The sequence below is a fragment of the Gymnodraco acuticeps genome, unplaced genomic scaffold (genome assembly GCF_902827175.1).
Source record: "Gymnodraco acuticeps unplaced genomic scaffold, fGymAcu1.1, whole genome shotgun sequence".
NCBI classification, from domain to species: Eukaryota; Metazoa; Chordata; class Actinopteri; order Perciformes; family Bathydraconidae; genus Gymnodraco; species Gymnodraco acuticeps.
Window position 1 is genome coordinate 263,223 of NW_022991575.1, and position 26,833 is coordinate 290,055.

Here is a 26,833-nt window from a genome sequence, read left to right on the forward strand (position 1 = left end):
CTATCAAACAATGTGTTGGAGCGCTAGCCAAGTGAGTGTTACATACTACATAGTGATGTCAATATACAATCTCACATTTGATCAACTATACTGTCTTTGCCACGGATAAGCCAAAATACTTGAGTACAATGAGGTCAATAACATCTAAAAGGAAGTACGGTTTGTGATAAATGTTTCCATAAAGAGGTTGATATGACTTGTATTTCAACAAGACATACCAAAACAGTTAAACTCCAGGATTGATTGTGAATCCCTCCACTCTTTTAGTCAATAGATAAATCAGATTCCCTCTCACCTAAGGTATTCAAAACATAACTGGTGTTTTGTTGGGGCCCGTATCTTTGAATAAAACGTGTACACAGTACACGCTGATGTGCACATATTTACATTCCACTGCATTTTCATTTGTGGTAAATATGACATTTGATATTTTGATTCCAACAAAGGTTTATAAAAAGGAAAATTATAAATCTTTCAAAAGAATAACCATGCTTTTCAAGTGAAAATGTTTTTATTCTATTTTCCAAATCAGCCACGATGGTAAATTGATTTCATGCGATTTAACTATAGATCAACTGATATGCAGCACGGAAACATACTTGAACTAACAGTCTTAAAGTAACATATGACATCTTTGAAAACAGGTACATTTTTTTAAGAAAAAAGCAGATACAGAAAATATGTACACAAATACATGTATATACATGTATAAAAACAGATTTGGATGGAGCAGTAGGAGTGCGTGTACAATTACACAATGCATGTTCCTAGTTTGATTCCTGGACAAAACTCTCTTCCCCACCATTTCCTATCATCTATCTCTATTAAAAGAAAAGGCACAAAATGCCCAAAAATAATTAAAGAAAAATTACACTATGTGCTGCAATATATATATTCTAAAAAAGTGCAAAGTATTCATAATACATTTGGCCTCTAACCCCAGATTGCATAACATCAGGATGTTACATTTCCTTCGTTCCTTTCGTGTGCAGTAAAAAAATGCGGAGGACATTTATGACATTTCAATAACTGGCAAAATTTAGTGAGCGAAGTAGTGTTAGTGAACTTATAATACAAACTTTGATCCCCTCTTACAGTGATAGACTGCTGAAGACCACACGCTGAGCCACTGACGCTTAGTCCTTGTTTATCACTGACTTTGCACTTAATATATTATTACCTTCATTTAAATATAGAAGCAGATAGCAGTGAGAGGCAGTGATCCGTTTAGGAGGAGATTAAAACTTTGTTGAAAGGACCGTGATATGATAGCAGTCGCCCTCAGAGTGGAGAGGTCAAAGGTTGGTGCTGGTGGAGTTCAAAATGTTGTGCTGGACCTTGGTGTCAGAGGCCTTTGACAAGTCTCGCTGTGGAGACAGAAAACAGCCGCTCAGTTTGAATCTTCCTCTGTAATGTGACGATACGAGGAAATGACAACACATATGCCATCAAACAAACAGCCGCTTGACATTGTAATTAATAATAAATGGCACACTGTGCATCCTGTTAGAGTGAAAAAGACACATAACACAGACAGACTCAGATGGTTTTAAATTCTGACACAAAATGAGCTCCCCACTGCAGAAATCCACGCTACAAAAGGAGCCAATCATCAGGTTATTCGCCTCAATCTATTGTGTGAATCATTGTTATTCCATTTAGGTGTCCATTTGTGTTGAATACATAATGTTGGCTTTTACTTAATTTTAAATTGCTGCAGTAAGAGCAAAAGTAAAAGTAACTAAATGCATTGCTATGGTATATGGAACAGGCCATGATGCTTCATTTTGTTGTTCAAAAGATCTTCTATAAGGCCAATACAGTACCTGATACTCTACATATGCCTGGGAGAGGGACAAGGGACTAACACTGTGCACAGGAGTGGGAGAGGATCTGTGGAAACTAAGTTAATGTCAAGGGATTTTAGATAGATATTAGGCATATCCAATTGGTTCTCAATTGATTGACTCGGAAACTCAACTTCACAGACTAGTGCTGTGTCCCAATGTGCATACTTCTGCACTTACATTTGCTATTTTGAGAGCCCAAGTGCATCCCAATGCAACAATCAACAATGCATGGCATTATTACCGATTGAGTGTTACCGAATACTAAATCAGTTTACACTCTTCATAACATAATCAACTGATCCTAGTCCACAGTGTTTGGGGCAAATGTATCCTACTCAACACTGTTGCTTTTCCTGCATGACGTTAGCTAGTGCTTAAAACAAGAATGGCTCTGGATCAGTCAGTAAAAGTTGAGGCTCTGGAGAGGCTTTAGTTCAGCCTGAAGTCACTGTCCAACAGAGGAACATGAGACAGATGGTTAATATAGGCAGCAGATATAGAAGGTGGTTTAGAAACACAGAAAGATATAGCAGCAGGGATCTGTCAGAGCTGTGAAGGCTTTGGGAGTGAGAGTGTTTGTGGGTAAAGGCTAACAGACCAACATTCCCTGTGTGAAAAAAATGCAACCCTTAAAAAAGGGGAAAGCCCAGCTAGCAATAACATTGACCAATCAAATTGCAAGCGCACGTTTTTAAGTGGGCAATTTACAATGAAACCACATCTGCTTCTACAATTTAACTCAGAATGACTAGTGAAAAAGGCCAGTGATAAGTGATACGTTTCCAGCTTATCTGTGTTAAACCATCAGAGAAGCCCCTTAAATTGATCAATCTGTTACTTAAACTGGATTTCTTGGTTCGATATTCAGCGCTCACGATACCTGAAGAAATAAAATCGTCCTTTCCAAAGCAGCATGTTTTTTTACACAGGGTCTATTTTGGTCTAAATGACTAAATCGGAACTGTGCATGCCGAAAGCCAAAACAGCAAGTACATTTAAAGGTAGGGTAGGTAAGAATGGAGAAACCAGCTCGAGTGAGCTAGAATTTGAAAGTACACAACCGGAAAACATGTGCCTCTTCCTTCAGACTTCCTTACAGAGCCCCTCCTCCAACACACACGAACGCGCACATGACCAATGAGGGCACGAGATAAGTTTGTGCACAGATGGAAGGCTGACAGGCAGGTAGGCCATGATTGGTCGTGCTTTTTACAGCGCCACGGCTTCCACAGATTTTATGTATTTATTGTCAAGGCATTTAATGTATTCCTTGCTATCGGGATGTTAAGAGCATTCCATGGAATATAACAAAAAGTGTTTCTGAAGTGAATTACCTACCCCACCTTTAAGGTAATTTCTCTTTAATTAAAGCCATGCAATCACGCCATAATGAACGAGTTAGTCAGGATTACACACGGTTTTAGGATTCCAAACACACCTTAACTGAACAGGTTCAGAGTTGAAGTCCTTCTATAATTAAATGTACATCATTAACATTTTCCCAATCTTCTTAAAGAGGTGTTGTTGCACAGAAATTAGGAAAAAAAGAGGCAGAGGAAATAGATTAGAGACAAAAGGGTAAATTACCACAAACTCTGAATATGTGCTGGCAACAGAGGCTATGCTGAAGTTAGGCTGTGGACTAGCAGGGGTCAGCAACGCACCGCTCAGAGGGCTCCCCTTCAGCTGCGCCTCGTTCTCCTTGTTACAGCCCTGCAGGCGGGGGTTGGGGGGTTTACCAACGCCTGGCGTCCGCACTAATGGAGTCTGGGGGACGCACGGCAGGAGAGAATAACATCAGACAAGCAACTAACATCTTTAGAAAGGGAAACTTTACCCACAAAATGATTATTTGTAAAAGGATCACTAACGCCATGTTACCTTGAAACATTAAATAATATTTTGTTTTCCCAATAGGCAACAAAGATATAAAAAAACAGCCCTTCATTTCCTCAAATTCACCAAAACTCTCGCTTTCAGGATTTTTGTGGAGGCATACGGGAGCAACAACATTTTTGTACTTAAATTCTACATGACAAAGAAGGAGTAAATGATATGCATTGATCCTTTTGTGGGTGAAGAATTGAAGGAAGTTGTATGAAGACGGACAACCCCAAGTTATCAGAATGATTTGAGAAATTAGAGTGAACTCAGCACAGGAAATAACATGCAGACATTTTAGGAAAGGTTTACATACAAATGCAGCATAAGTCCTGTAAACCACAGAGCCCCTATGGGTATACAAAGTAGATATAATAATAAGTTAATTTAATGCTCTGACTCCATCTGACATTAACATAGTTCTTCTGTCACATGATGTGTGCAGTCGCTGTCTTTCTCTCTATTCTTGACGTTTTATGTGCTTTATTTCTACTTCCTCTATCTTGAAAGGAAACCAACCTTGTTTGCTGAGAGAGGTGGGCGGGGCGCAGGTGAGCGACACACCGTCGCACCATACACAGAGCGGCTGCTGCTGTTTGAGGTGGCACTAGAGATGCTGGACGTCGCGTTGAACTAAAAGAGGCAGAGGAAATGGGTTAGTGCTAAGAGAGTCGGACAACTCCAGACAGTGAATTTGTAATAAAGCAAGTGTTTATAGACTAAATGTAATACTATCGCACCTTTCGTGTTTTGATGGGGGTAGTAGTGCCTAGGAGTCTGCGCTTGGTGGGGGTTCGTACGGCTGTTCCATACAGCATGTCCTCCTCGGTCTGTTTGCTCTTCTTTAGGTGCTACAAAGAGATTGTAACGTTTCAACACATTTCCCAGTTAAATTACAATTATAATACAGAAAGGCAGATTGTTTACCCTCTCTTGTTTTTCCTTCTCCTTCTCTATTCGGTGCAGCTCCCACTGTTCCTCCACATACTGCAGGAACTTCTTTCCGTGTACTAAAAACTCACGGTCCTGTTCACTTTCCCATGTATCGATCTGGGCTTTTAATTTATTTTCCAGCTACAAAAAATTAAAAAACAAATCAATGTTCAGTTATCGTCAAATTGTAAGAAAGTTACAAAATATGTTACGGTTTAGAAATCAGTGATGCAAACACAGGTATGGTGAAAAAAGAGAGAACTATTCGAAGCAGAAAAAAAAGAGCGTAATATATCATCTGACAAAGGCCTGTGCTATAATGCTTCAATTAACTGCTATTCTTTATAATATACTCAGACCAATAGGAGACAGAGATGTTAAGCGACTAATTTGCATCACTGAGAAATGAACAGGCAGTCCTTTATGTCTTACCTTGGGCAGGCTTTTATGCAGCTCAGACCTCTGTTTCTCCTCTTTCAGAAGATTTCCTCCTCTGTTAGTGAATCTGGTCGGATCTGTGGCTTTTTTCTGTGATTGAGAAAGACAATAACCTGAATAAACTCTATAACATGAAGCAATGTAACCAAAAAACACAAATAAATTCAGGGGTTTAATGATTGTGGGTGCGTTTGTCTGTTCAAACTAACAATCTAAAATGTTTCTATTCTTAATGTTTTTTGAAATACATTTAAAACCATAGGCTTAAGCTATATATGAGTTAGACAAAATGTAAGTTAGTTATCGAGCTTAGAAGTTTGTTACAATTTTGTAATACATTGAGAAGCAGAACATTCATAAAGTCAAGTCTTCCCCTGGATCAACCAGTGTTTATGTATTTTCCTTTATTTGTGTGTGTTGCTTTTATGTTTATTTCTGTCTTTTTGGTACATAGTCTGTCACAGAATATATCATACAGTAGTATTACAAAGTTATGAAGGTTGAATAGAATACTGCTGATTCTGGACCAATCTGATGGGACTAGGGGATTCAAAGAAATTCTTACTACTCCTACATGTAACAACTCATCATGTCTTTGTCTTTTGGGGGAATAATAGCTGACAGTTATCTGTACAGCCAACCAGCCTCAGATGCTTTGAGAGTTGTGTTGTCACCCTGTCGCAGCGTACTCACCTCCAGATCGAGGAAGAGTCTCCAGCTGTCTTCCCACTGGTGGACCCCATCAAACAGATCTTGGTGCTCCTCATAATGCTGCTTCAAGCGCTGGATTTCAGCATCATGCAGACTCAAAAGCTCTTCAGTAAAAGTCTCTAAAGAAATGGCAAATTAGAGTCTTAGATTATTTATTTTCTAAAACAAAAATGCTGTATGGACAGATAAAATGTCTAACAAAAGAGCATACCGCTAAAATATGGAGCGAAATCCTGCCGCTGGTCAGTGCTGAAGAAACATTTTTCCCAAAACACAGCGATCTCGGAGCGGATGGCTTCGGTGACGTTGCAGATGTTTAGCAGTTTGAGCTCCTCCAGACGCTGCACCTCTGCTCGTAACTGAGAAAGGAAAAGAAAGTGTTAAAAAAGAAGCCAGACCGACCGAGCCTATCCCGGAATGAAGATAACTAAAAATAAACGAACTAGGCAGTCAAGCTTCTCACCGCTTCCAGGTTCTTCTTCCTGGACGAGACCATGTGATCATTGAAGGCCTCCCTGTCCTCCTGGGGAACCTGCAGTCTGTCCCACAGCCGCTGGATCTTCTCTCGGTTAGCCTCACACCTCGCCTCGTTCTCCACCTTGCTTTCCTCCAGCTGCAGGGTCGACATGACACACCAAAATGACTGCTTGAACTGTCGCTATGCATCAGTTGATATAAGGTGGGCAACAAATCAAATCAATGTATACAGCCCGATATCATTAATTACATGTGGCCTCAGGGGCATTTACAGTTAGTACAATTCAGATCTGATTAAAACACGATCAAATGACAACATGGACAATCCAGATGACAAAAGAGGATAATGTGAATGCATGTCAAATAAAGAAACCAGGAGGATGTTCATGACAAGCCTGAGCCAACCTTAACTGTAAGCTTTATTTAAAAAAGAAAGTCAGTTCTTAAATGTGGAGAGGGTGTCGCCTGCCTCCCAAAAACAAATTGGAATCTGGTTCCAGAGAACAAGAGCTGTATAGCTGAAGGCTCTGGCTCCCGTTGTTTACTGAGACATAAGGAACCACTAATAACCCTGCCTTCTGGAAACGCAATGCTCTGGTGGAGTTAGAGTAGGAATCGGTTTGTTTTTTTACATTGTAGCATTATAAAAAACATCTAGTATCAGCCAACAACACATCCGTCAAATAACAGGACAGATTGCAGGGGTAGACAATAACCCCTCCGGGCCGGTGGAATTTTATTATCACTGGCCCCACCATTGTAACCACTGGCCCGGGGCATTCGTTCCAAAAAATCAACTAATCATGAAGAAAATGAACAGATTTGTTGCAATAGTAATTTATGCACTAACTTTACTACAATATTTGAATCATCAGTTCTTCCTCATTTCCCTCAATTATTCATATTTGGTTTATTAAAATAATTATATTGTGGTCATTGTTAAAAAATGTCTGCTATTATGAGTATTATTATATGTATAATGCGCTTTCTGCCTTCCTGTCTAGGAGTTAGTCATGTAATGGCCATAGATTAGATCCTTCATTCTCTTAAACTGCTGGGACATTTCCCTATAGCCAATACCATTATATTTTCTACTCTTCACTTACTTGTCAGCATAGGTCGGCATTGATGTACAGAGCCGACAGAAGACCTTGTTTATATTGGCATCATATTGAGAGGTGCAGCCAGTGACGCATCCTAAAAGGAAGTAAGCTGCTGGTTCCCTCGACAAAATGCAATGGGATTTCTCCACAGGGTTTTGGAAAATAGCTGGAAATAAGGTCTGTGGAAAACAAACCGGTTTGATAAATGCACGTTTTGTTCAGCCGGATAATCTCCACACCCTACTTTTATAAAATTATAAAAAGGGTTTTAGGATGCGTCACTGCACCACTCTATAGAAGCCAACTCCCTCGATTAAGCCAGTGTGGCTGAACATTTCTCTCCCTCTTCTTCTCATGCTCCCTGTCACTCTCCTTTAACTCCCCCGGTGACTTTCTTTTATTTGAAGATCATTTTTGTCCGGCGCTTGGCCAGTTACCGCTGGTATTAAAAACATTTTGGCGAATGGTTAGGTGGCGCGAAAGTCTGTAGTGAACGAGCGCTGCGCTCCCGCTGCGCTCCCGCTGCGCTCCCGCTGCGCTCCCGCTGCGCTCCCGCTGCGCTCCCGCTGCGCTCCCGCTGCGCTCCCGCTGCGCTCCCGCTGCGCTCCCGCTGCGCTCCCGCTGCGCTCCCGGGAGCCTGCTCGCGCTGCGCTCCCGGGAGCCTGCTCGCGCTCCCGGGAGCCTGCTCGCGCTGCGCTCCCGGGAGGCATGCTCGCGCTGCGCTCCCGCTGCGCTCCCGCTGCGCTCCCGGAGCCTGCTCCCCGCTGCGCTCCCGCTGCGCTCCCGGGAAGCCTGCTCCCGCTGCGCTCCCGCTGACGCTCCCGGAGCCTGCTCCCGCTGCGCTCCCGCTGCGCTCCCGCTGCGCTCCCGCTGCGCTCCCGCTGCGCTCCCGCTGCGCTCCCGCTGCGCTCCCGCTGCGCTCCCGCTGCGCTCCCGCTGCGCTCCCGGGAGCCTGCTCGCGCTGCGCTCCCGCTGCGCTCCCGGGAGCCTGCTTGCGCTGCGCTCCCCGGGAGCCTGCTCGCGCTCCCGGGAGCCTGCTCGCGCTCCCGGGAGCCTGCTCGCGCTGCGCTCCCGCTGCGCTCCCGGGAGCCTGCTCGCGCTGCGCTCCCGCTGCGCTCCCGGGAGCCTGCTCGCGCTGCGCTCCCGCTGCGCTCCCGCTGCGCTCCCGGGAGCCTGCTCGCGCTGCGCTCCCGCTGCGCTCCCGCTGCGCTCCCGGAGCCTGCTCGCGCTGCGCTCCCGCTGCGCTCCCGGGAGTCCTGCTCGCGCTGCGCTCCCGCTGCGCTCCCGGGAGCCTGCTGCGCTGCGCTCCCGCTCACGGGAGCCTGCTCGCGCTGCGCTCCCGCTCACGGGAGCCTGCTCGCGCTGCGCTCCCGCTCACGGGAGCCTGCTCGCGCTGCGCTCCCGCTCACGGGAGCCTGCTCGCGCTGCGCTCCCGCTCACGGGAGCCTGCTCGCGCTGCGCTCCCGCTCACGGGAGCCCTGCTCGCGCTGCGCTCCCGTCACGGGAGCCTGCTCGCGCTGCGCTCCCGCTCACGGGAGCCTGCTCGCGCTGCGCTCCCGCTCACGGGAGCCTGCTCGCGCTGCGCTCCGCAGGAAACAGCTGTTTGCTTTTCACCCAACAACGACAACCGCCTCACGAAACGCTATGTTGTAGCGTTAATAAACTAAACAATTTAACAAAATGGCTTGGCAAAATACCAATACCACAGGACAATTTTTTTTTTAAACCAATATTTTTAGTGGCCCGAGCGGGCAAGTGGAAAGTACGTTATGCTGGCCCGGGGGGTCTGAAAAGTGCTTCCGGCCAGCGGGCCATTTATAATGTCGAGCCCTGGATTATATAATTTGTTGAAGAAAGGACTCCCCTTTATCTTAAATGGGGTTGCTTAAAATGTTATCAAATGCAATGCTAGGAAAAACATCTTACCTGACAGACAAGCAGTTTGAGTGAAGAGATGTTGTCTCTTGAAAGGCAAAAGGCGTCCTCGTCCTCGCAGACGACGTCCTTCTCGAAGCTGGTCTCGGGGGTGTGTTCCAACTCTGCCATGTACAGGATGATCTGCCTTTTCAGGTCCGCAAACTCAGCATACCGCTTCAGCTGAAGAGCACAGTCCATTAGTATAGACCCGATTTTTTGCCCATGGCAAACGTTTCTGTGGTGTTGCTGACCTTTAATTTGTTGTGTAAGCCTGATATGTAGTTTTATATTAAAAAAGCACCATCTTATATGTTAATTATAATAATTCAGAAGCATTGAGCATTAGGAGTGTATATACAATTGTCAATTGAGGACAGACTTTGGGGAAATCCAGCCTATGCTTTTTGTTTTGTTACTTGTAGGCTTCTGCAGTTCAGTAGGGAATATTATGAAAGATCAGGTTGCAAAAGGAATTCTCCATATTTCCTAAAGTGACGTGACTAGAGAGAAAATGGAGTAGCTGGTATACAACTCCAGGAATTGTGACACAGATTTTTCTTCTAATATAATAACAATAATGTTGTTTCATGTGAAAACAACAACCAACCCACATGACAACCTAACAGACATTTTAATACTTAAAAAAAAAAATACACCTCAACTGTAGTAACTTTCTTGGACGTGAGATAATCAGCACTATTTTGATTTTATACTACTACGTTTGAAATGGCTGCATAGAGGGAAGGAGGGTTTACATTTGAGTAAACTACTGAGAGCGTGCATTAAATAAATTGCCAAAATTAGGCTTTCATCTAAAATAACTAGACAGGGTGGGTGTAACATAGCGAGCTCCCACCTTCTCTGTGTTCTGGCTGGCCACGTGCTGGCTGAAGCTCTCCAGTTGTTCCAGTGTGGGGACAGAGTCTGCAGAGAGGCCGTAGAGCTCGGAGCACAGGATGTCACACAGGTCCTGCTCCTGCTCCAGCAGAGCCTTCAGCTGCTGCATGCGCTGAGCCTTCTCCTTCAGCAGAGCCTCCACCTGTGTGCGGATGTTATTCTCCTGCTGCAGCATGCTGATGCCACTCTCCTCCTATCACACAGAAGATAACAACAAGAACACTTTATAGGGGATACTTAAGACATTTAAATCCGTTTTAGCATCAACCAACTCATAACTACTCTACTTATTATTAACAAAAACACAGCTAGTTAGCAGGTCAATCAATCAATCTGAATTTACAGGAAAACCAATGATTTGCTCTGAATGCAGGGGGTTGTGTTTTTAATCACAGTAGATGGTTCTTACCTCGAACGCATTCAGCTGAAGCTCCAGGCAGAGTTTCTCCATGTCTGTCCTGCATGTTTGAATGCTGATTACAAGTCTTTGTCTCAGACATTCCTCTTCCTTGACCATCATATCTAGTAAGCTCTGCAGGACAAAGAACAGAACATAAATCATCATTATGAATACAGAGGTGTGAAGATATTGCAAAAGTTGCAGTCCAGTAACCAATCATTTGATGGTTTTTTTTGGTCAATATGGGAAGATATACATATTTTATTTATTTCCAATTCCATATATCTAGTTTTGAGTAAAACTGGTCCTTGGTGCAGACACATTTGTATAAGAATGCTTCTTTAATGGTCATAGTTTTAGTTCACACTAAAGTTACCTGCAAATATTCAACTTTAAAAAAAAGATCACATGACTGTCTGTGTCATAACATATTTTTCTTTCACCAGTTTGTTTACTTGAAGCTTCATTGTGTTGCCTCAAGTAAAACATATTTCTGGAAATATTAACAAATATGCTGTCTATAATTCACACAAATGTAGATATTACAATTATATATATAAAAAAATGTAAGTCTTGATTTAAAAAAAAAAAAATTATACATTCATCATTCTGAATATCAACCTGTGTTATATAATCAAGTAGCAGTTAGGATCTAGTGCAAAGTTGTCTGAATCATTGCACATTTGATCAATGTTTTCCTGCACAAAACTGTTCTTTGGTACAGTTATTTCCTCTTGGAAAGATATATTCTGCATATTTTTTATATTTTTTCTGTTCTATATTATCTTTCCTTACTTTGCTTTTTATTTTCTCATAGCAAAACACCATGGCAAAGTGCATGGGAACATCTTGCAACCCCCAAATGTAATCTCTTCTTTGCATACGAACGATCGGATTCCTCGAGTGTAGGATGGCTGGCTCTCTGCAGAAGCCCCCCACCCACGTATGTCGAAACCTGTTCATTATATCTGATCTCGTTACATTAGCTGACAGAATAAAGCAGCACGTTCGCAGACATGCTGATGATGGCTCACCTTAATGTGGTTTTTGACAACATTAGTCCTCTGTAGTCTCTGGTCCTCTGGGATACCGATCTCCTCCCAAATGTCCTTCAGGTGGCACAGTGCTTTATTCAGACAGGACACAGACTCTGCTGCGAGCACCTCGCTACAGAGACGGCAGACAGACAGTGGAAAACATTGTCAACTCGGTTTTGAATACATAGTTCAATGGAACCCGTAGGGAAATTTAAACCGAAGAAAACAGAATTCAAGTTTCTGATCGAGCTAACAGACGTTAGAAATAGTTAAGCTAACGGTTAGCCACCTGCTGTAAATACGTTTAGGCAACTTTACGTTTAACACACTGACTCCATGGCGAAAAAAAGTGTTAAACCATACCTCTTCCTCATTGTTAAAATCCAATATGTTGTGTTCCAATATCGGTGAAGAGTTAAAAACAACTAATGTTAACCGTAAACGTGTCCCAGAGACGAGCGTCGCCTCTCTACCAGCTCTCTGCCCGGTCAGTTTGTACACAGTTCAAAATACGCGTTCAGCGGCGTCCTGCTCTCTGATTGGCTCCTTCTGTAGGAGCGCTTGTTGTATTAAACTCATGCCGGCCCGCTGGAGTTTCAGCCGTTATGATTGAAGCTGACCCGCCCATTGTCGAACAACTTGTGAATAAAACAAACACACCAGGAATGGAGGGTGTGGTGTTTAGCAGAAGTTTGGTAATGCTGTTAATTTTAGACTGACAAATTCTCAGCACAGCGGTGGCGGAAGATGTATTCACAACATAGAAGTCCAGCGTTCAGAACATTAAAGTAATAGTACTCAACCTGTAGTGGTCCGTTTATTTTTGTATCTTATGTGATGTTTTTGGATTACCACTAATTACCATTTGACTCCTGTCGTTGGTTGTGCTCATTTTGAGTATGTTATATACTGTAGGGTAGTGTTATTTATAGCAATGCATCATACTCTTTAAGATAATAAGGTAAGATAAAAGAACATTTCCCTCTGAGATGTAGTGGAGTTGAAGTAAAAAGTTGCATCAAAAGGGAAATACTTAAATAAAGAAGTACAAGTACCTCAAATGTGTACGTAAATATGCTACTTGAGTAAATGTCCGTCCTCTGCCAAACTGCACAAAAAATGAACAACCAACTAACATGTTAAAAACATTTATTCACTTTATACATCTTTACAGTTATTTCGCTGTCAGACACAGGCCAGAAGGAAACATTTTCCATCTGTAACGACATCGTGCTGGAGGGAATGCTTGACAGGTATCTGCAGGAATGTCTCTCAGTTTGTGTCCATCATGAAGCGCTGACAGGTTTCATACATGGTTGTCCAACAAAGACTCAAGGATTCTTGAACTGTTCGTAATCGCAGTTGTTACTACAATAAATCTAAAACCTGGAAAAGAAAAACAACAGCAAGTTTATTAGTATAATGAAGACCTTCTTTCTGATCAAACAGAGAATCATTTACAATAAGAAATCCAGGTAGTTTCATGAAGATAATTCACTGCATGTGTTCACTTTCAAGTCAATAATTCTTACTATTTGTTTGTGTAACGTAAAAATACCTTTTATTTAGTTAACAGACACACATGTAAATAGAACTTTTCTTTGCTTTATCAGAAAAATTGTTTCCTATAATGAAGTGTTTTTGCTCACTTCTGACATGATAAGTTAATGTGATTTATACAGCTGAATATCAGTTATCTTTACAATCCCCAGAACACAACACACAACAAAATGTCGCTCCAAAAAGCCCTCAGCCAACTAAATATATAAAAAGTCATAGCCCAATCATGCTCTACACAGTCTTTAAAGCATAGCAACTGAATGTCATTATCAATCATCCAAATTGTTTATTTATCCCGAGAGACATTGGGTTTTGTAGTTGATCGAATTAAGAAAAAAATTAAATAAAAGAAACATTTAAGAAAAATATAGAAGAAAAATAATATATATACAAACAAATTAATTTAAAGAAAGAATGTGCAATGATAAGACAAAAGTATTCGTAAGATTTGAATGCATAGTTGCAGTTTAATGTAAGTTTAATATTTCTTTATCGTAATGTTATTAAGAGAAACACAAGGGGTGTAAGGTTTCTGCTGGTAAAGCACCATCATGTTGATTTTGATTGCATTTTAAATATCTTAATTGTATTGTATCCTTGTATTACACATTCTTACTGTAACTTCTTACATTTGTATAATTATTTTGTCAATATTTCTTTCATTTTAAAATGGTTTTATTTCAAACCGTAACAAAACCCAATTTCCCCTGGGGTATTCTTAAAAGTGCAAGAACAAACTACAAATCACACCATCCAAGCAAATATCTTAAACATATTTAAAAATTCCCCAAATCTTAAAAATGTGTAGCCTGAGAAATCATCAGGAGCAGTTGAGAATACAATGAGGCTGTGAGATTAACTGGTACAACAGAAGAAGTGAAACTCCAAGCAACAGCTGCACAAACAGGAAGAATGAAGCCGAAAGGGAGGAAACCATCAGAAGGTGACTGGCAGACAAATGTTTACCCTTCTCTCTGCCGAGGAACCGTAGGGCTGAGATCTCAGAGAAGGTGCAGCCACCGAGGAACATGACGAGGACGATGCGCTGAGCGTCGCTCTTTGCTTTTGAATCGGCTCCTTTGTTGCCTGAGGAGACGAAGCATTTAGCATTCATCAGTTTATTAAGACGTGGCTTTACTTGAAACAAGGTTACTCTGAGTAATCTTTTCACACAGAAAACAGTCGTTCAGTAATCAGATTTCTTTTTCACATTAACCTTACTTTAGGACCACAGCTCACTTGTTTTAACTGTATTGTAATAATGCAAGCTGTGACCTCCTACTTCCTGATGTTTTGTCTTCTTTCTGTCAGTGCACATTTTTAATAGTGTAAGCCTTTAGTGAGAATTCTTATTTAATTATGAGGATTCATCGCTAATGATTTCTCTCTTATCATCCCACCACTTAGCCATTAGCTAGTCCCCGTCTAAAGTCCTTGTCATTCCATCTGTACAAGTACAAAGCACATTTGAGTGCATATAAATGGGGGGAAAATTGCACAAAATCTAGTCTAGGAAATCAGCTTTCTCTAACCCTAGTTCCAAATAATGTGTTTGCAGTTCACAAAGTGTTTAAATAATCAGAGTATTGCAGAATATTGCCAGTATTCAACTTCAACATTACATTCATATCTCCTTGTGATCTAACCTGTAACAGCAAATTCATGCCCGTTCAGCAGCTTGGTGACTTCTTCAAGACCAGTCCAGCCGTCTCGATCCAACACCTATAACACGACCACACCAGGAATAATATTACAAATAAGTTTCAAGATGGCACTGATGATCTCTCATTGGTTTCCTCAAACAGTCAACGAGCCATGTGACATCATGCCTCCAGCCGTGTGACATCATGCCTCCAGCCGTTTACTCGCCTGCTCCACCAGCTTGCAGCTCAGAGGGACGTAGGCCCCGCTGAAGATGTAGGCCATGTCTCTGGGGACACGCAGGTCATATTCTTCATCTGACCTTGGCACCTTTACACCAAATTGGAACAATTACTTAGTGACATAATAAAACCTGATGAAAATGCCGTTTGGAGCACGGTAAAGATGATCTTTTACCAGGTTGAGCTTTCGGCTCAGGGCTCTGAAATGGCTCTTCCTCGCAAGAGAAGAGAAGGCATCAGTCAACTTTCCTGAAAAACACAAAACAATGAATAATACAAATGCAGATGAGGAGGATCAGGATAGATGATAGGAAGTTAAAAATAAGACGATAGAAATGTTGATGACTGGAATATTATATATAAAGTATTTGTATAGGAAATAATCAATTTCTCCATAAAGCTTCAGGAGAAGACTTTGAGGAAACTTGAACAAAGTAGAAGCATTCTATTTTCCAGAGATGGCCTTCTTCAGCTTAAATATGAGAATAAGATATTTTTAGACAAATAGAAAACACTCCTTGTCTTTATTGTTTCATGTTGTGGTTTTTTCCCTATTTCTGTATATTTTGTTTGTGCTCCTGCCATGTGTCATAAGACTGGAAAAAACAAAAGATGGATTACTGTATTGATTGAACTGCTGATGATGTGCAAACTGTAATATAAGTACCACACAACTAAAACAAGATGAAGCCTGTCTCACCTGCAGTTTTGTCGTTGACCAGTTTGCCCACTTTGCTCTCCATGACGGTCAGCATCTCCCCGGGCTGCTGCTCCACCAGCAGCCCCAACTGCCTCAGGTTGGCAAATGTGAGCAGGTGGTCCACTCCATAGCTCTGCAGGGGCCAATCAGAGAACAGCTTTCATATTAACAACAATGGCTCCTTAAATTAGGACAGGTTTTAAGGGGAATGCTTTATCCATTGTCAACCAACACCATAAAAAGACTCAAACCAATTTGATACTGAGGATGTCAATCTTTGTTTCCTAAAATGTACAGTGTAGTTTGAAGCAGATATTAACACAGGAGAAAACAGCTTATTTATTGGGGACTTCTGTCGATTTTTGCTCTAATGACAATTTCTACAATACTAACCCCTATTTATTCATACCTAAAGCGGCCAAAATCATAAAAATATAAGAAAGAAATATAACTCAAAGCAAAGTGCCGCTGAGCGAATCTTACACATGGGTAAAATCAAGGGCCGAGCAAAAGCCGTTTTAGTGCAATTTATTATACCCATATACAAGCGTTTTTCTTCGTTCATAGGCCTACCGGGTGCGCCGCCCACTACCACCTGTTTCCCAGATTTATAATGAGCAGGTCTCCCATCCCCCGGTGCCCAAAGGCTGCCTTTACAAAAACAGAGGCATACTACAACGTATTTGATAAACTTAAGTAAGAATTAAAGGGGAAGATTTACTATAAACAAAAAAGAACAATAAAATAAATGGATAACTATTAAATAATACAAGCTCCTAGATATGGTTTCATCAATACCCAATGTGCTCAGTAGCAGGGAATTACACACAGACATAGCAGAAAGTAGTATGTGTAAGTAATATAAGTATAGTATTAGATTAGATTGATTGACCCCAGGGGGAAACTAATTTTCACAGCACTGCACACAGTATACATACAATATATAAGCAACAAACAATAACACAGACAACAACAGATGGTGAAACACATGGCAGTTAGCCTTAGCGAGGCCTGTTATTTAAGGCAGAAATGGCTGCCGGAACCAATCTTTTTCCAAAGCGAGCCCTTTTATGTCTCAGTGCATGCGCCCGGGTGGCAGTGGGGCGAGGTACTGATTGAGTGGATGTCCGGTTCTATTGTGGATGCGATGCGTGAGATGGCCCTGTTGTTAAGTATTGTGAGGTTTGGTGTAAGAAGTCTGATTATCCTGGCAGCAGTGTTGGTGACGTCTGTCAGTTTTGTCCGGTTGGTGACAGTGAGCATGAAAAAGCAGGCGGAGGAGTACATGAGGATGGGTTGGATAATGCTTTGGTACAGTATTAGGAGAAGAGGGGGGGATAATGGATCATCTTTGTTGGCTCCTTGTGAAGATGTCAGTGGTGTGCTGGTTGAAATTAAGTTTATTGTCCAATGTTACTCCAAGGTATTTAACGCTGTCGACTGGTAGTATGTCTAATGCCAGTTCATTTGTGGCTTTCAAAAACATAAAATGTTTGATTGTAGGACACGGACAGCATTTTCTTAATAAAAAGACAATGTTGAATCTCACCTGTAGAAACTGTGTTTTTAGTGAGCGAAAGTCTTTTGGCAGAAGTCCTGTGATAAAACACGGTTTTAATACAACATTAGAATAATATGAATCCGTTTTTGAATTAATATTTACACAAAGACCACTCACCGTTTTCCGTGATGGACAGAAGACAAAGCAGCCTCAGACTTTCTAGCATAGAAACCTTTGAAAAATATAAAGAGGTAAGTTTGCAGCATTTCATTTTTTACATTTCACCTGTTCATATCAGACTGTGCAAGCAGGCGCACCCGTCTGTTGATGTGCTCCTCTATGAAAGAAATGCTTTCCCGGATTTCAAATCCTTCAAGTAAAGCTGGAACAGAAAGCGAGTCAGAAGTGAACCCTTTGAAATCATTAATATAATATTTGGACACTTTAGTATTCTTACAGTGTTCTGTCTTCAGCAGCTCCTGAAAGTCCTGCTTAGTTTTCTGCTTCATTATGGATTCACTGGCACCGATGTCTGAAAGAGAATGTCAGTCATTATTATTGGATGTATACAGCACATGCCAGTTGATTTGATTTACTGCTGTAACACTCACGTAGGCTAAGCAGCCGATGTTCCTGTTTTAACCCTTTAAACTCTTCTGACACAAACGTCTTCATCTGCTTTATGTCCATCCCCCGTCGCTTCTGTAGAATCATCACAGTGTTAGCTCTGTCACTCACAGGCCAAGTTATAATGAGGGTTATCAACAGTAACTCACATCATATGCCGTCTGGAGATTCCTGGCTTTCTGACTGAGAAAGCCAAAGACGTTTGAGAAATGCTCGTTTCTGATTTCGTTGAAAACCTATGAACCAAGCAAGAGTTACAACAGATGATTAACTTAAAGTCATGACAATGGAGGATCTCTAATGTCAGCAGCTTCCTACCTTATCCCGAGAGTTCAGCATGACTTTCATACTTTTGTCAGAGGAGGTAACCTCAGGTCCAAACTCCACACATCCTGCAGAACAGACACTGTGATGAGACATGTCCAAATACATCTGCAACCAGAGCAGAATCATACAAATACCTGATCAGATTAAAATATTCTCTTACACCTACCACATTTGATTCGAAAAATATCGTCCACGAGTCCTTCATACACAACTTGTGAGCACAGAGGAGTGACAAAGTCCACGTCTGCAAACATAGAGACAGAGTTATGGGGGACAGAAAGCACATCTCTGCATGTCATCCGCTGAGAGGGCACATGCATCCTCACCTCTGTCGATGAGAAACACTTTTCCTATTTCAGCCTTTTGAGCTCTCTGCTCTCCCTCTGCCACCTGCTCCCTCCACGACTCGTACGCCATCTGTTAATAATGGACAGAATTAGGGATTATTTGGGAAAACTAACTATATTTTTGGGGTTTTCCCTTTCCTGTAGTTATGTAGGTTTTTTTCCATTAGACTCCTTTGTTAACTTCCGTAACAGTGACATTTATTACATTATTATTACATGTGAATGACTCACATACATTCAATGGGCAATCCACTCAGGATACATTTGATTTGGTCAAGGACACATCGGAATGCTGACTGACTGCAGCGGGATTTGAACAAGTTCCCTCATATTCCCAAGATCAGCGCACTAACACACTGAGCCACAACCTCCAACATTACATTACATGTCACTTGTTAGACGCTTTTATCCAAAGCGACTTCCATACTCAATATTGTGGGCAATCCCCACAGGAGCAATTTGGGGTGAAGTGTCTCAGGGACACAACGACATGCTGACTGCAGTGGGGTTTGAACCTGTGACCATCTGATCCGCATACCAAGGCTCTATCCACTGCGCCACACACCTCCCACAACATCACAATGTAACACTTGTGCTTCTATTGGCTAGCGCTCCAACACATTGTACGTGATGAATAAGGGGCAGGACATCTCTACCTATCACAACAGAGTCGGCCAGCTAACCAACCAGAGCAGGCTGGGCTCTGGTTTCAGACAGAGGGTGAAAAGAGGTGCTGCAGCACAGGCAGTATGAGAACAATAAAGACCTTTTTGATCATTGAAACTTGTAAACATGTTGCAGTAGAGGCACTACATACAAATATATACCTGAAAATGAGCATAATAGGCCCCTTTAAATATTATCTGACAGTTTTTGGTCGTTGATAATACCGCACCTTGGAACATCGGCCAATCCCATAGATCTTTGTAAAGGGCCCGTAGAGCGAGTGAATGAGGTGCAGAGCGCTGCCGGCGGTCTTCACCCAGCGCTGGTCCCCCGCCTGTGGGAGGAAATACAACGTGATGCTCATGTTCTGCTACTCGGGTGCTACTGTATGTACTACAATGACATTTTACTTTCTTATACAAAAAGTATGGTTAATTGGTTAATAGATTGCAAAATGGCGCCTCTTTCCTCACAATTTCCTAATATTTATGAAGTGATTAATAATGAAAATAATTCTTAGTTGCATCAGATCAGAATTCACATTTACAGCCATTTCAATTTACTGACAAAGAGTGCACAGTGTCCAGCAAAGACAATGGATTTTGGATGATTTGTGTGTATGGTCTGATAATTTTTTTACTGCTATCTGACAAACTGTACTTATCCATATGTTCTTGCTGATCTAATCGAACAATTTGTTTCATCTGCCATATTTTTCTATATCATAATATCAGACTTCTACTGCAATAAATGATTTGGTAATTTACTAAATAGTCAATCAACTAATATTTCCCATGCATATTATTTACCAGGAAGTTGTCTCGGAAGAATTCCGGCAGCTCCAGACTGATGATGTCATCGTCGAGCGGAAGAAGATAGAAAGACCACTCATCAGTGGTCACATCTGTGGGAAGACAACAACAAGTGTAACATTTCCTCTCACCCACACTGATCACTGCTACTGAAACACAATGTGAAAGAAGAAGAATGCTCACCGCCGATGATCCCCTGCTCCTCTAGCACCGCATCGCATGAATAGAACTGCACAGAAGAGGCAGAAGGTTAATATCAAGGACTTCATCCAAAAAGCAGAGTGTGTGCACAACAATAGAGGGGAAACAGATATACCTTCTTTGGGGTAAAGATTATCTTGTATCTTCTACATTTTCCTGCTGCTTTGTCTGCATTGGCCACATCTGCAACAGGAAGGAATAAACATTACATTATTTAATAGGCTTATTGTACATTATTCAAGGGGGCAATGTTATAACTAAGTAACTGCATGTATAAAGGACTGGGTATAGTGGGAACTGTTTGATGCAAGTGCCAATACCACAGCTTAGTTTTGGCACCAACAAACCTTTTTATAGCACTTATTTTGAGAAATATAAGCATGCTTTTTTCAAAATATATATTTATATATGTATTTTGATATGCAAATACATCACCATATTAAGTAACATATCATCACTGTCGGTAGCACCTGGGCACCCTTTTTTTAGGTTTTCACTTCAGCTAAAGAACAGAACATTTCAATGTGTGTTGAGCTAACTTTACAAAAACTTGCAATTCATAATAATCTAAATCATTAAAAAAATTATAATAATAATAAATTCCAACCATAGCCAAGTTCTTTACAAATTTGAAGATTTATATTTTTTTAAGCGATAAATCAAATGACCTTTTCAGTTAATAAGTATTCTGCTTTAGTTTAATGGTGTTATGTATTCATCTCTCTAAATCATAAGCTTCATACTAACCTACAAAACAAATCCAACTCTACTTACCACATATCCATTTCACAGTTTGTAGTCTTGGCCGGATCAGAAAACAGAGCCTGCAAGAGAGTAATGCCACATGGTGAGGCAGTCGTATCAGGCATGCGTGTGTGTAATATAAAGGTCTTAGATGATCTAAGAAGTATGAAGTGGCAGGGCTCACTGATCTGAGGTGCTGATAACAGGTTTATATTCCACTTTGTAGAGTTTGTCAACTTCATGTTGCTGTAAAAAAAAAAAAACATTTAAAAAAAGATATTAGAACTGTAGATTTTCAATCAAAAAAGAGACAATCTGACGAGGTTTACCTTTAGTATTGACACATTGGCGATACGATCCAGCGGGCTCATCAAGTCAGGCTCAATGAAGAGGTCCTTCTTCCCCGGCAGCTGTGAGATAGAGAGAGGGAGATGAAGAGATGCTCGCTAAAGTGCTATTTGGCAACATTGGGGAATAAAACATTTATTTAACCAAGTGTCAGGCTCAGCATGTTGGTTTTCAAACTAAAATTGTAAACAAATTAAACGTATTTAAAAATGACGCCCCATAATGTCAAACATTATTATCCGACCCTATTTACCCATTGCTTCCTATTGTAGAAGTACATCTTTAAATATTAGGCAAAAAAAGAAAAGTTACATTTCCTTTGGTTTTGTAGTGAGTATTTTTGTCAGCAAGACGATCCAGTGGAATTGATTCAAAATAAACCAAGGCGTGTTCATGGCAATGAAGGAGCATATTTCAAAGTGCAACAGTGGGTTTCTAATAGTATTTGGACACCAGTGGAGCTCTTTTTTGGGCACAGAGTAACAGGCTTTGGATATTCAGAAATAGTTATTGCTCGTGATTTTTATGTTTTCATAAGATTTGTTGACAATAATGGAACTCACTTTTGTGAGTAGACTGTACAAAAGAAAATGAGTCTGACATAACACTTCTGACAATCACATGAGGACAAATGGGGCGTGGTCAGCAGTGCAACGTCTCCTTCGTAATCGCTCATAGTCCCCTCATTGTAAAGTTTATTTTGGTAATTAACAGTTGTGTATTCAATAGAGGTCCTATTAAAAACATTAACATCTGCATTATTTACATGCCAGTCATATCAGTAGGATGTTAGAAGCCAGATGTCAGCCTATAATACATTTTAGGACATATTGTGACTTGGTCCTACCTGTTCCAGCAGGTAGATGAGATGATCTCTGGCCAGCGTTTTTAGCAGAGAGAAGTCAGGGAGCTCCGGGCAATCTCTCCTGGCACTGTGAGCCATTCTGGGCCAACACTGGAACAAGGCAAAACTCACACATTCATTGCAAAGAACAAATACGTGTTAAATAGCGTAAATACTCCAAAAACATGTGGCTCATATAATTACAGAGAGGCTACATGCAATAGTAACACATACAAATGACTAGCATATATGCTGTGGTTCATCTAATAGCTAGGCTAGCTTGTAGGCTAAAAACACATCCTTCACATCACAGGAATATTCAAGACAACGATTAACGTTAAAAAGCTGACAGTTATGTAGAAATAATGTTACCTGAATATTCAATACATAACATATATAAGGGGGTGAATATATGTAGATAAAATAAGCAAAAGGTAGGTTAAGCTGATATTAAAAGCTACCTGCTTCCGTAGCTAAATAAGCGGAATCAATCGCTCCGTGATCGGTTTCCCCCCGGACACCAGATGGAGCGGACTGATACACTGACAGCGACGCTGCGACGTCGAAAGTTTAAATCACCTGACGCTGTTTCTCTCTCGCTACATGTTATTCTACAACCATGAATTCCGACGCAGTTTTGTTGTTAGAGACCGTGAATTTTGCCGCAGAGAAACACCGTAACCAGCGACGCAAAGACCCAGAGGCAACGCCGTACATTAATCACCCCATCGGTAGGTAGCGGTGCTTTAACCACAGACTGTATAAAGGTTTTAACTCTGCGGTGATGCCTTCAGGTGCTGCTGCGCAATCTTAATGTCCAACAATGCAGAAATCAAAACAAGACAACTCTGTACTTAAGTGCAATTTTGACGTACTTTATACTTCTACTCTATACTACAATTCTCAAGTAAATATTGTAGTGTCACAACACCAAATGTTTAATAATAAAAGAATATACTGGTCTGAGATCATATAAGGCTTTGTGTTTCACCGTTGACAAGCTACCTTGCAGCATACACTGTAGCGTTTTTAATAATAAAATGTAGCTCCACTTTGACAGCTGCAACATGAAGTGATATATTCTGTAGGAGCTATTTGTTTTAATTTGTCATTGATATTATTTTGTGGAAGATCTACAAATGGATTTTTAAATAGTTTCTGATGTTTGTCCGAAGTGGCTGGGATACCTGATACTTGGTAAGTTCCAGTGTGTCCCCTACCATTGTCTTGGAGGGGCGCTGAGCCCCGCCAACGGAGCCCCGCCCCCCCCCCCCCCCCCCCCCTCTTAAAATTCAAGGTGTTTAAAAATAAATACAAATAATAATCTTTATTTATCTATATATATATAGATAAATAAATAAATAAGCACCAAATTGCAACTAATCTATATACTGTCACTTTTCACATTGAACATGTGCTCTTTTATTAAATAAACGCTTTCATTTTAAGTTGTGAGTTTAGTGTTTTTGACCCTAAGAAACACTGATGCATTAATCAATAACAATAATCCACAGCTCCTCTCCCTGCTCCAGAGGATTTAAAAAATAGATATCCCCCCGTATGATTGTTTATGTTGTCTGTCCTACTGCCGTGTTTTTAATGTTATGTATGTCTAGTTTTTGCACACTGGGACAGAGTTGCACTTTGAATCTCGTTTTTTTGTATAATGACAATAAAAGGCTTTAACTTTTAACTAGAAGGATTCTCTCTTCCACACCCCCAACCAAAATTGAGCATAACAGGGCCCCTTTAAGATATCATGTGGACTTTCCTCTTAATGCTCACTGTGTGTACTTTTAAGGAGTTGCAAGAATCATCAGCCATGAAGGAGGCGTCGCAAACATCGAGGTTTTGCAGGTACATTATCAGTTGTTATCAGTGAGTTGCTGTTACTGAAAGTGTTTCATGTGTAGTTGAGCCTGTGTGTTGTCTCTCCTGCAGGCGGCACTGCTCCATGACACAGTGGAGGACACGGACACTTCTTTTGCAGAGCTAGAAGCGAAGTTTGGACCGATCGTGGCTCGCATCGTTCAGGAGGTGACGGACGACAAAAGCCTGTCCAAACAGGACAGGAAGCGTCAGCAGGTGGAACACGCGGCTCACTGCAGCCGCCAAGCCAAAGTGGTGAAACTGGCTGATAAACTTTACAACCTGAGGGACCTGAACCGCTGCACCCCCTCCGGTCAGCACCTCTCTTTAACTGTCAATGGACTTCATGTTTCATGGGATTTATTTCATGTTTCTTAACAAATCCGATTTAGAGAACAAAATCCACAATGTGTTATTTAATCTCTTAATACTTTTTGACTTCCCTGCACTATTTGTTGATCTCAGAACCAAGAAAAATTCTCCCCAAGTGAGGATGAAAACCTTTAAAACGGTTTAAAAATATCTAGTTTCTTTTTATTTCTTTTTATGTTTTAAATACATAATTAATAAACAATTAACTGAAAGAGATAAGGGGCCTTTGCTTGGGAAGTGTTTCAGCTAAACGAGGCTTTAGCGACACAGGCAATTCTTGTTAGTGAGAAAATGCATTGTTGGTTTTGTTATAGGATGGATTTGATAAACTCATGACTATACAAAAAAGGTATATTGATAAAGTGTATTGAAGTCACCAAAACAAATGTACTCATACGGGAAATAAAACTGTCCAACAACTTAATGGACTGTATTAAAACTAAAATAAAACTGAAAGGAGAGTTTATGTTGCAGTTGTGAGATACATGTAGTAAAATTGTAACAACTCCTGGTGAAGTACTGTGTACCGATGCATGACAATGTATTTACTCACCATATTCCTCCCTCTCTGTGTGTTTTGCAGGCTGGACAGCCGAGCGGGTGCAGGAGTATTTTGTGTGGGCCAGTGAGGTGGTGAAGGGCCTGAGAGGAACCAACTACGCTCTGGAGGAGAGGCTGGAGGAGCTCTTCAGACAGAGAGGGCTCCAGCTCTGACAACACATGGGAGAGCACACCATTTTAATTACAATAGGATACATTTATTAGTTGTAAATTATAGAAATAAATCATATTTCATATGCAGATGTGTGGTTTTGTAATGTATGTTCTCATATTTTGGTTGTATAACTAAATTAAGGGTATGTTAAAAGTGAGTAATATCAGTTATTCAATTCAAATTCAAAGGTTTTTATATGCACATAAGCTACATTGTAGAAATGGCAATGGCAATGACAATCGTATGCCCCGAACTCCTCCAACAATGCAACATAGTTAAATAGAACATAACACAAATTCAAAAATAATTAAAGCTGCAAGCAGCATTGAGCGGGTCTTCGACGCTCCGCAGGCTGTTGTTCGTACGTCGACGTGTCACATAGGTGTCACGCCTAGATGTGTTGAGGGCTGCATCGTTATCAAACCTGTGAAGTTTTGGGCCGCTTGGAGCATGTTCAATGGAGTTATGAGAAAACCGTGTTTCATGGCGAGCATTGTGTTACCATGGCAACAGCATTTGACGAAATATCCAATCTGACACGTCGATGTCTTCACGGCTGGACTGTTAGCACATATGTTAACTTTGAGCACTTGTTGACCATTTGCACAGGAGTTATAACAATATTGTGCTTAACGGCGAGGGATGTGTTGCCATGGCAACAGCTTTTGAGGAAAACTCACTATTGTCATTGTGAAGGTAAACTTCTGTTGTTGCAATGTTGAGGTAGAATGAAGGAGTCTGGAACGTCGATTAGCCAAAGCACTAAGAGTTTATTGATCACAGTACATTAATTACATACGGCCGGGAGATCATCTTAGTTTCACACTGTCCTTGTGCTCCACCAAGATTATCTCTGCCCCAGAATAGACCCAACACGCATCAACATGAGGAAAGGCGGGATCACAGAAAGCCCGTGTTTACCTAATCAATAGCCGATGAGAGACAATGAACTACTTGTCTCAAGAGATGCAGATAGCCTGAAACCTTCCCCCCACAGGATATGCGAGAAGCGTTTGACCTGTGACCTCAACTTACACAGGAGTCTTTGACTGACTACAAGCAGATGTTTGCAGTATCACAGATTCTATAAAACAATAAGAAGCTCTATAAACAGATCAGATTAAAATATTCTCTTACAGATTCACTCTTTTTATCAATCTATTGATAACCAATTAACATTAGTCTAAGAATATTTCAGTCAATACTTAAAATCAATAAGCGTCCTCAGAGTTGGGTGGGCTCAGATACATTCATTACATTAAAAAAAGTAGAACAAGATTGAAAACATTTCAATCACTATGATTGAACACAGTCAATCATAATAAAAATCATCTCTCTTCAGTGCTTGGCATCTTTTGTCAAAAGGTACAATAATAAACACATGGGATACAAAATATTAGAGCAAAATATATGTTTCAAAAATAAGATCTTTTATCATTTATCACTCAGTTAATCTCATTCATCAAACACAGATTCTAAATCAGCTTACATCTCAAAGATTTACTTTAAGGCAATTACTTATTAAAAACACAATTAGAATTTAGGATTATAAGAAATCAATTGAGGTATAATTTAGGATTATGAGAAATCCACTTGAGGTATAAATCAGAATCATGAGAGATCCAGCTAAGGTTCCTAATTTAAGGTATAAATTCACAGTGATGAATCGATCA

The 26,833-nt window shown here is 40.9% G+C and overlaps 3 protein-coding genes across 8 annotated transcripts; 1 reads left to right on the forward strand and 2 right to left on the reverse strand.

Moving 5' to 3' along the window:
- Positions 1-492: 492 nt before the first annotated feature.
- On the reverse strand, positions 493-12,166 carry prc1b (protein regulator of cytokinesis 1b). Of its 5 annotated transcripts, none has more exons than XM_034197560.1 (15): positions 12,008-12,166; positions 11,642-11,774; positions 10,617-10,739; positions 10,167-10,400; positions 9,320-9,490; positions 6,277-6,426; positions 6,025-6,172; positions 5,796-5,932; positions 5,097-5,192; positions 4,659-4,805; positions 4,472-4,582; positions 4,251-4,364; positions 3,515-3,617; positions 3,289-3,356; positions 493-1,367 (listed from the first exon to the last, which is right to left on the reverse strand). In XM_034197560.1, the coding sequence occupies exons 1-14, from the start codon at positions 12,016-12,018 to the stop codon at positions 3,304-3,306; spliced, it is 1,731 nt and encodes a 576-aa protein (XP_034053451.1). In that variant the 5' UTR covers positions 12,019-12,166; the 3' UTR covers positions 493-1,367; positions 3,289-3,303. The 5 variants fall into 5 exon arrangements, with proteins under 5 accessions (XP_034053451.1, XP_034053448.1, XP_034053452.1 ...); XM_034197557.1 differs by having other exon boundaries at positions 3,289-3,320; positions 3,438-3,617; XM_034197559.1 differs by lacking the exon at positions 493-1,367 and adding an exon at positions 1,402-2,298 and having other exon boundaries at positions 3,289-3,320; positions 3,438-3,617.
- A 610-nt stretch (positions 12,167-12,776) lies between these two features.
- Positions 12,777-22,950, reverse strand: vps33b (VPS33B late endosome and lysosome associated). 2 transcript variants are annotated; one of them, XM_034197567.1, is made up of 24 exons: positions 22,666-22,950; positions 22,208-22,315; positions 21,342-21,422; positions 21,197-21,258; positions 21,043-21,092; positions 20,384-20,451; positions 20,251-20,296; positions 20,065-20,159; positions 19,485-19,589; positions 18,569-18,659; positions 18,409-18,486; positions 18,234-18,307; positions 18,065-18,151; positions 17,900-17,990; positions 17,746-17,820; positions 17,606-17,670; positions 17,466-17,520; positions 17,337-17,383; positions 15,788-15,920; positions 15,263-15,336; positions 15,074-15,175; positions 14,851-14,926; positions 14,171-14,290; positions 12,777-13,030 (listed from the first exon to the last, which is right to left on the reverse strand). In XM_034197567.1, the coding sequence occupies exons 2-24, from the start codon at positions 22,301-22,303 to the stop codon at positions 12,951-12,953; spliced, it is 1,851 nt and encodes a 616-aa protein (XP_034053458.1). In that variant the 5' UTR covers positions 22,304-22,315; positions 22,666-22,950; the 3' UTR covers positions 12,777-12,950. The 2 variants fall into 2 exon arrangements, with proteins under 2 accessions (XP_034053458.1, XP_034053456.1); XM_034197565.1 differs by having other exon boundaries at positions 22,577-22,773.
- hddc3 (HD domain containing 3) lies at positions 22,700-25,246 on the forward strand. The gene is made up of 4 exons (XM_034197568.1): positions 22,700-22,935; positions 24,006-24,061; positions 24,146-24,386; positions 25,029-25,246. The coding sequence occupies exons 1-4, from the start codon at positions 22,824-22,826 to the stop codon at positions 25,157-25,159; spliced, it is 540 nt and encodes a 179-aa protein (XP_034053459.1). The 5' UTR covers positions 22,700-22,823; the 3' UTR covers positions 25,160-25,246.
- Positions 25,247-26,833: the final 1,587 nt, after the last annotated feature.

Coding starts and splice junctions, on each gene's coding strand:
- prc1b (XM_034197557.1), bottom strand. Junction 6,173..6,276: donor GGAAGAAGAACCTGGAAGCG/GTGAGAAGCTTG, acceptor TTCCTTTCTCAG/TTACGAGCAGAGGTGCAGCG. Junction 4,365..4,471: donor CCCCCATCAAAACACGAAAG/GTGCGATAGTAT, acceptor TGCCTCTTTTAG/TTCAACGCGACGTCCAGCAT.
- vps33b (XM_034197567.1), bottom strand. CDS start 22,303: ATGGCTCACAGTGCCAGGAGAGATTGCCCGGAGCTCCCTGACTTCTCT. Junction 19,590..20,064: donor TCTTCCGAGACAACTTCCTG/GTAAATAATATG, acceptor TTCCTCCCACAG/GCGGGGGACCAGCGCTGGGT. Junction 17,384..17,465: donor TCTGTCCATCACGGAAAACG/GTGAGTGGTCTT, acceptor GTTTTATCACAG/GACTTCTGCCAAAAGACTTT.
- hddc3 (XM_034197568.1), top strand. CDS start 22,824: ATGAATTCCGACGCAGTTTTGTTGTTAGAGACCGTGAATTTTGCCGCA. Junction 24,062..24,145: donor CAAACATCGAGGTTTTGCAG/GTACATTATCAG, acceptor TCTCTCCTGCAG/GCGGCACTGCTCCATGACAC. Junction 24,387..25,028: donor GAACCGCTGCACCCCCTCCG/GTCAGCACCTCT, acceptor TGTGTTTTGCAG/GCTGGACAGCCGAGCGGGTG.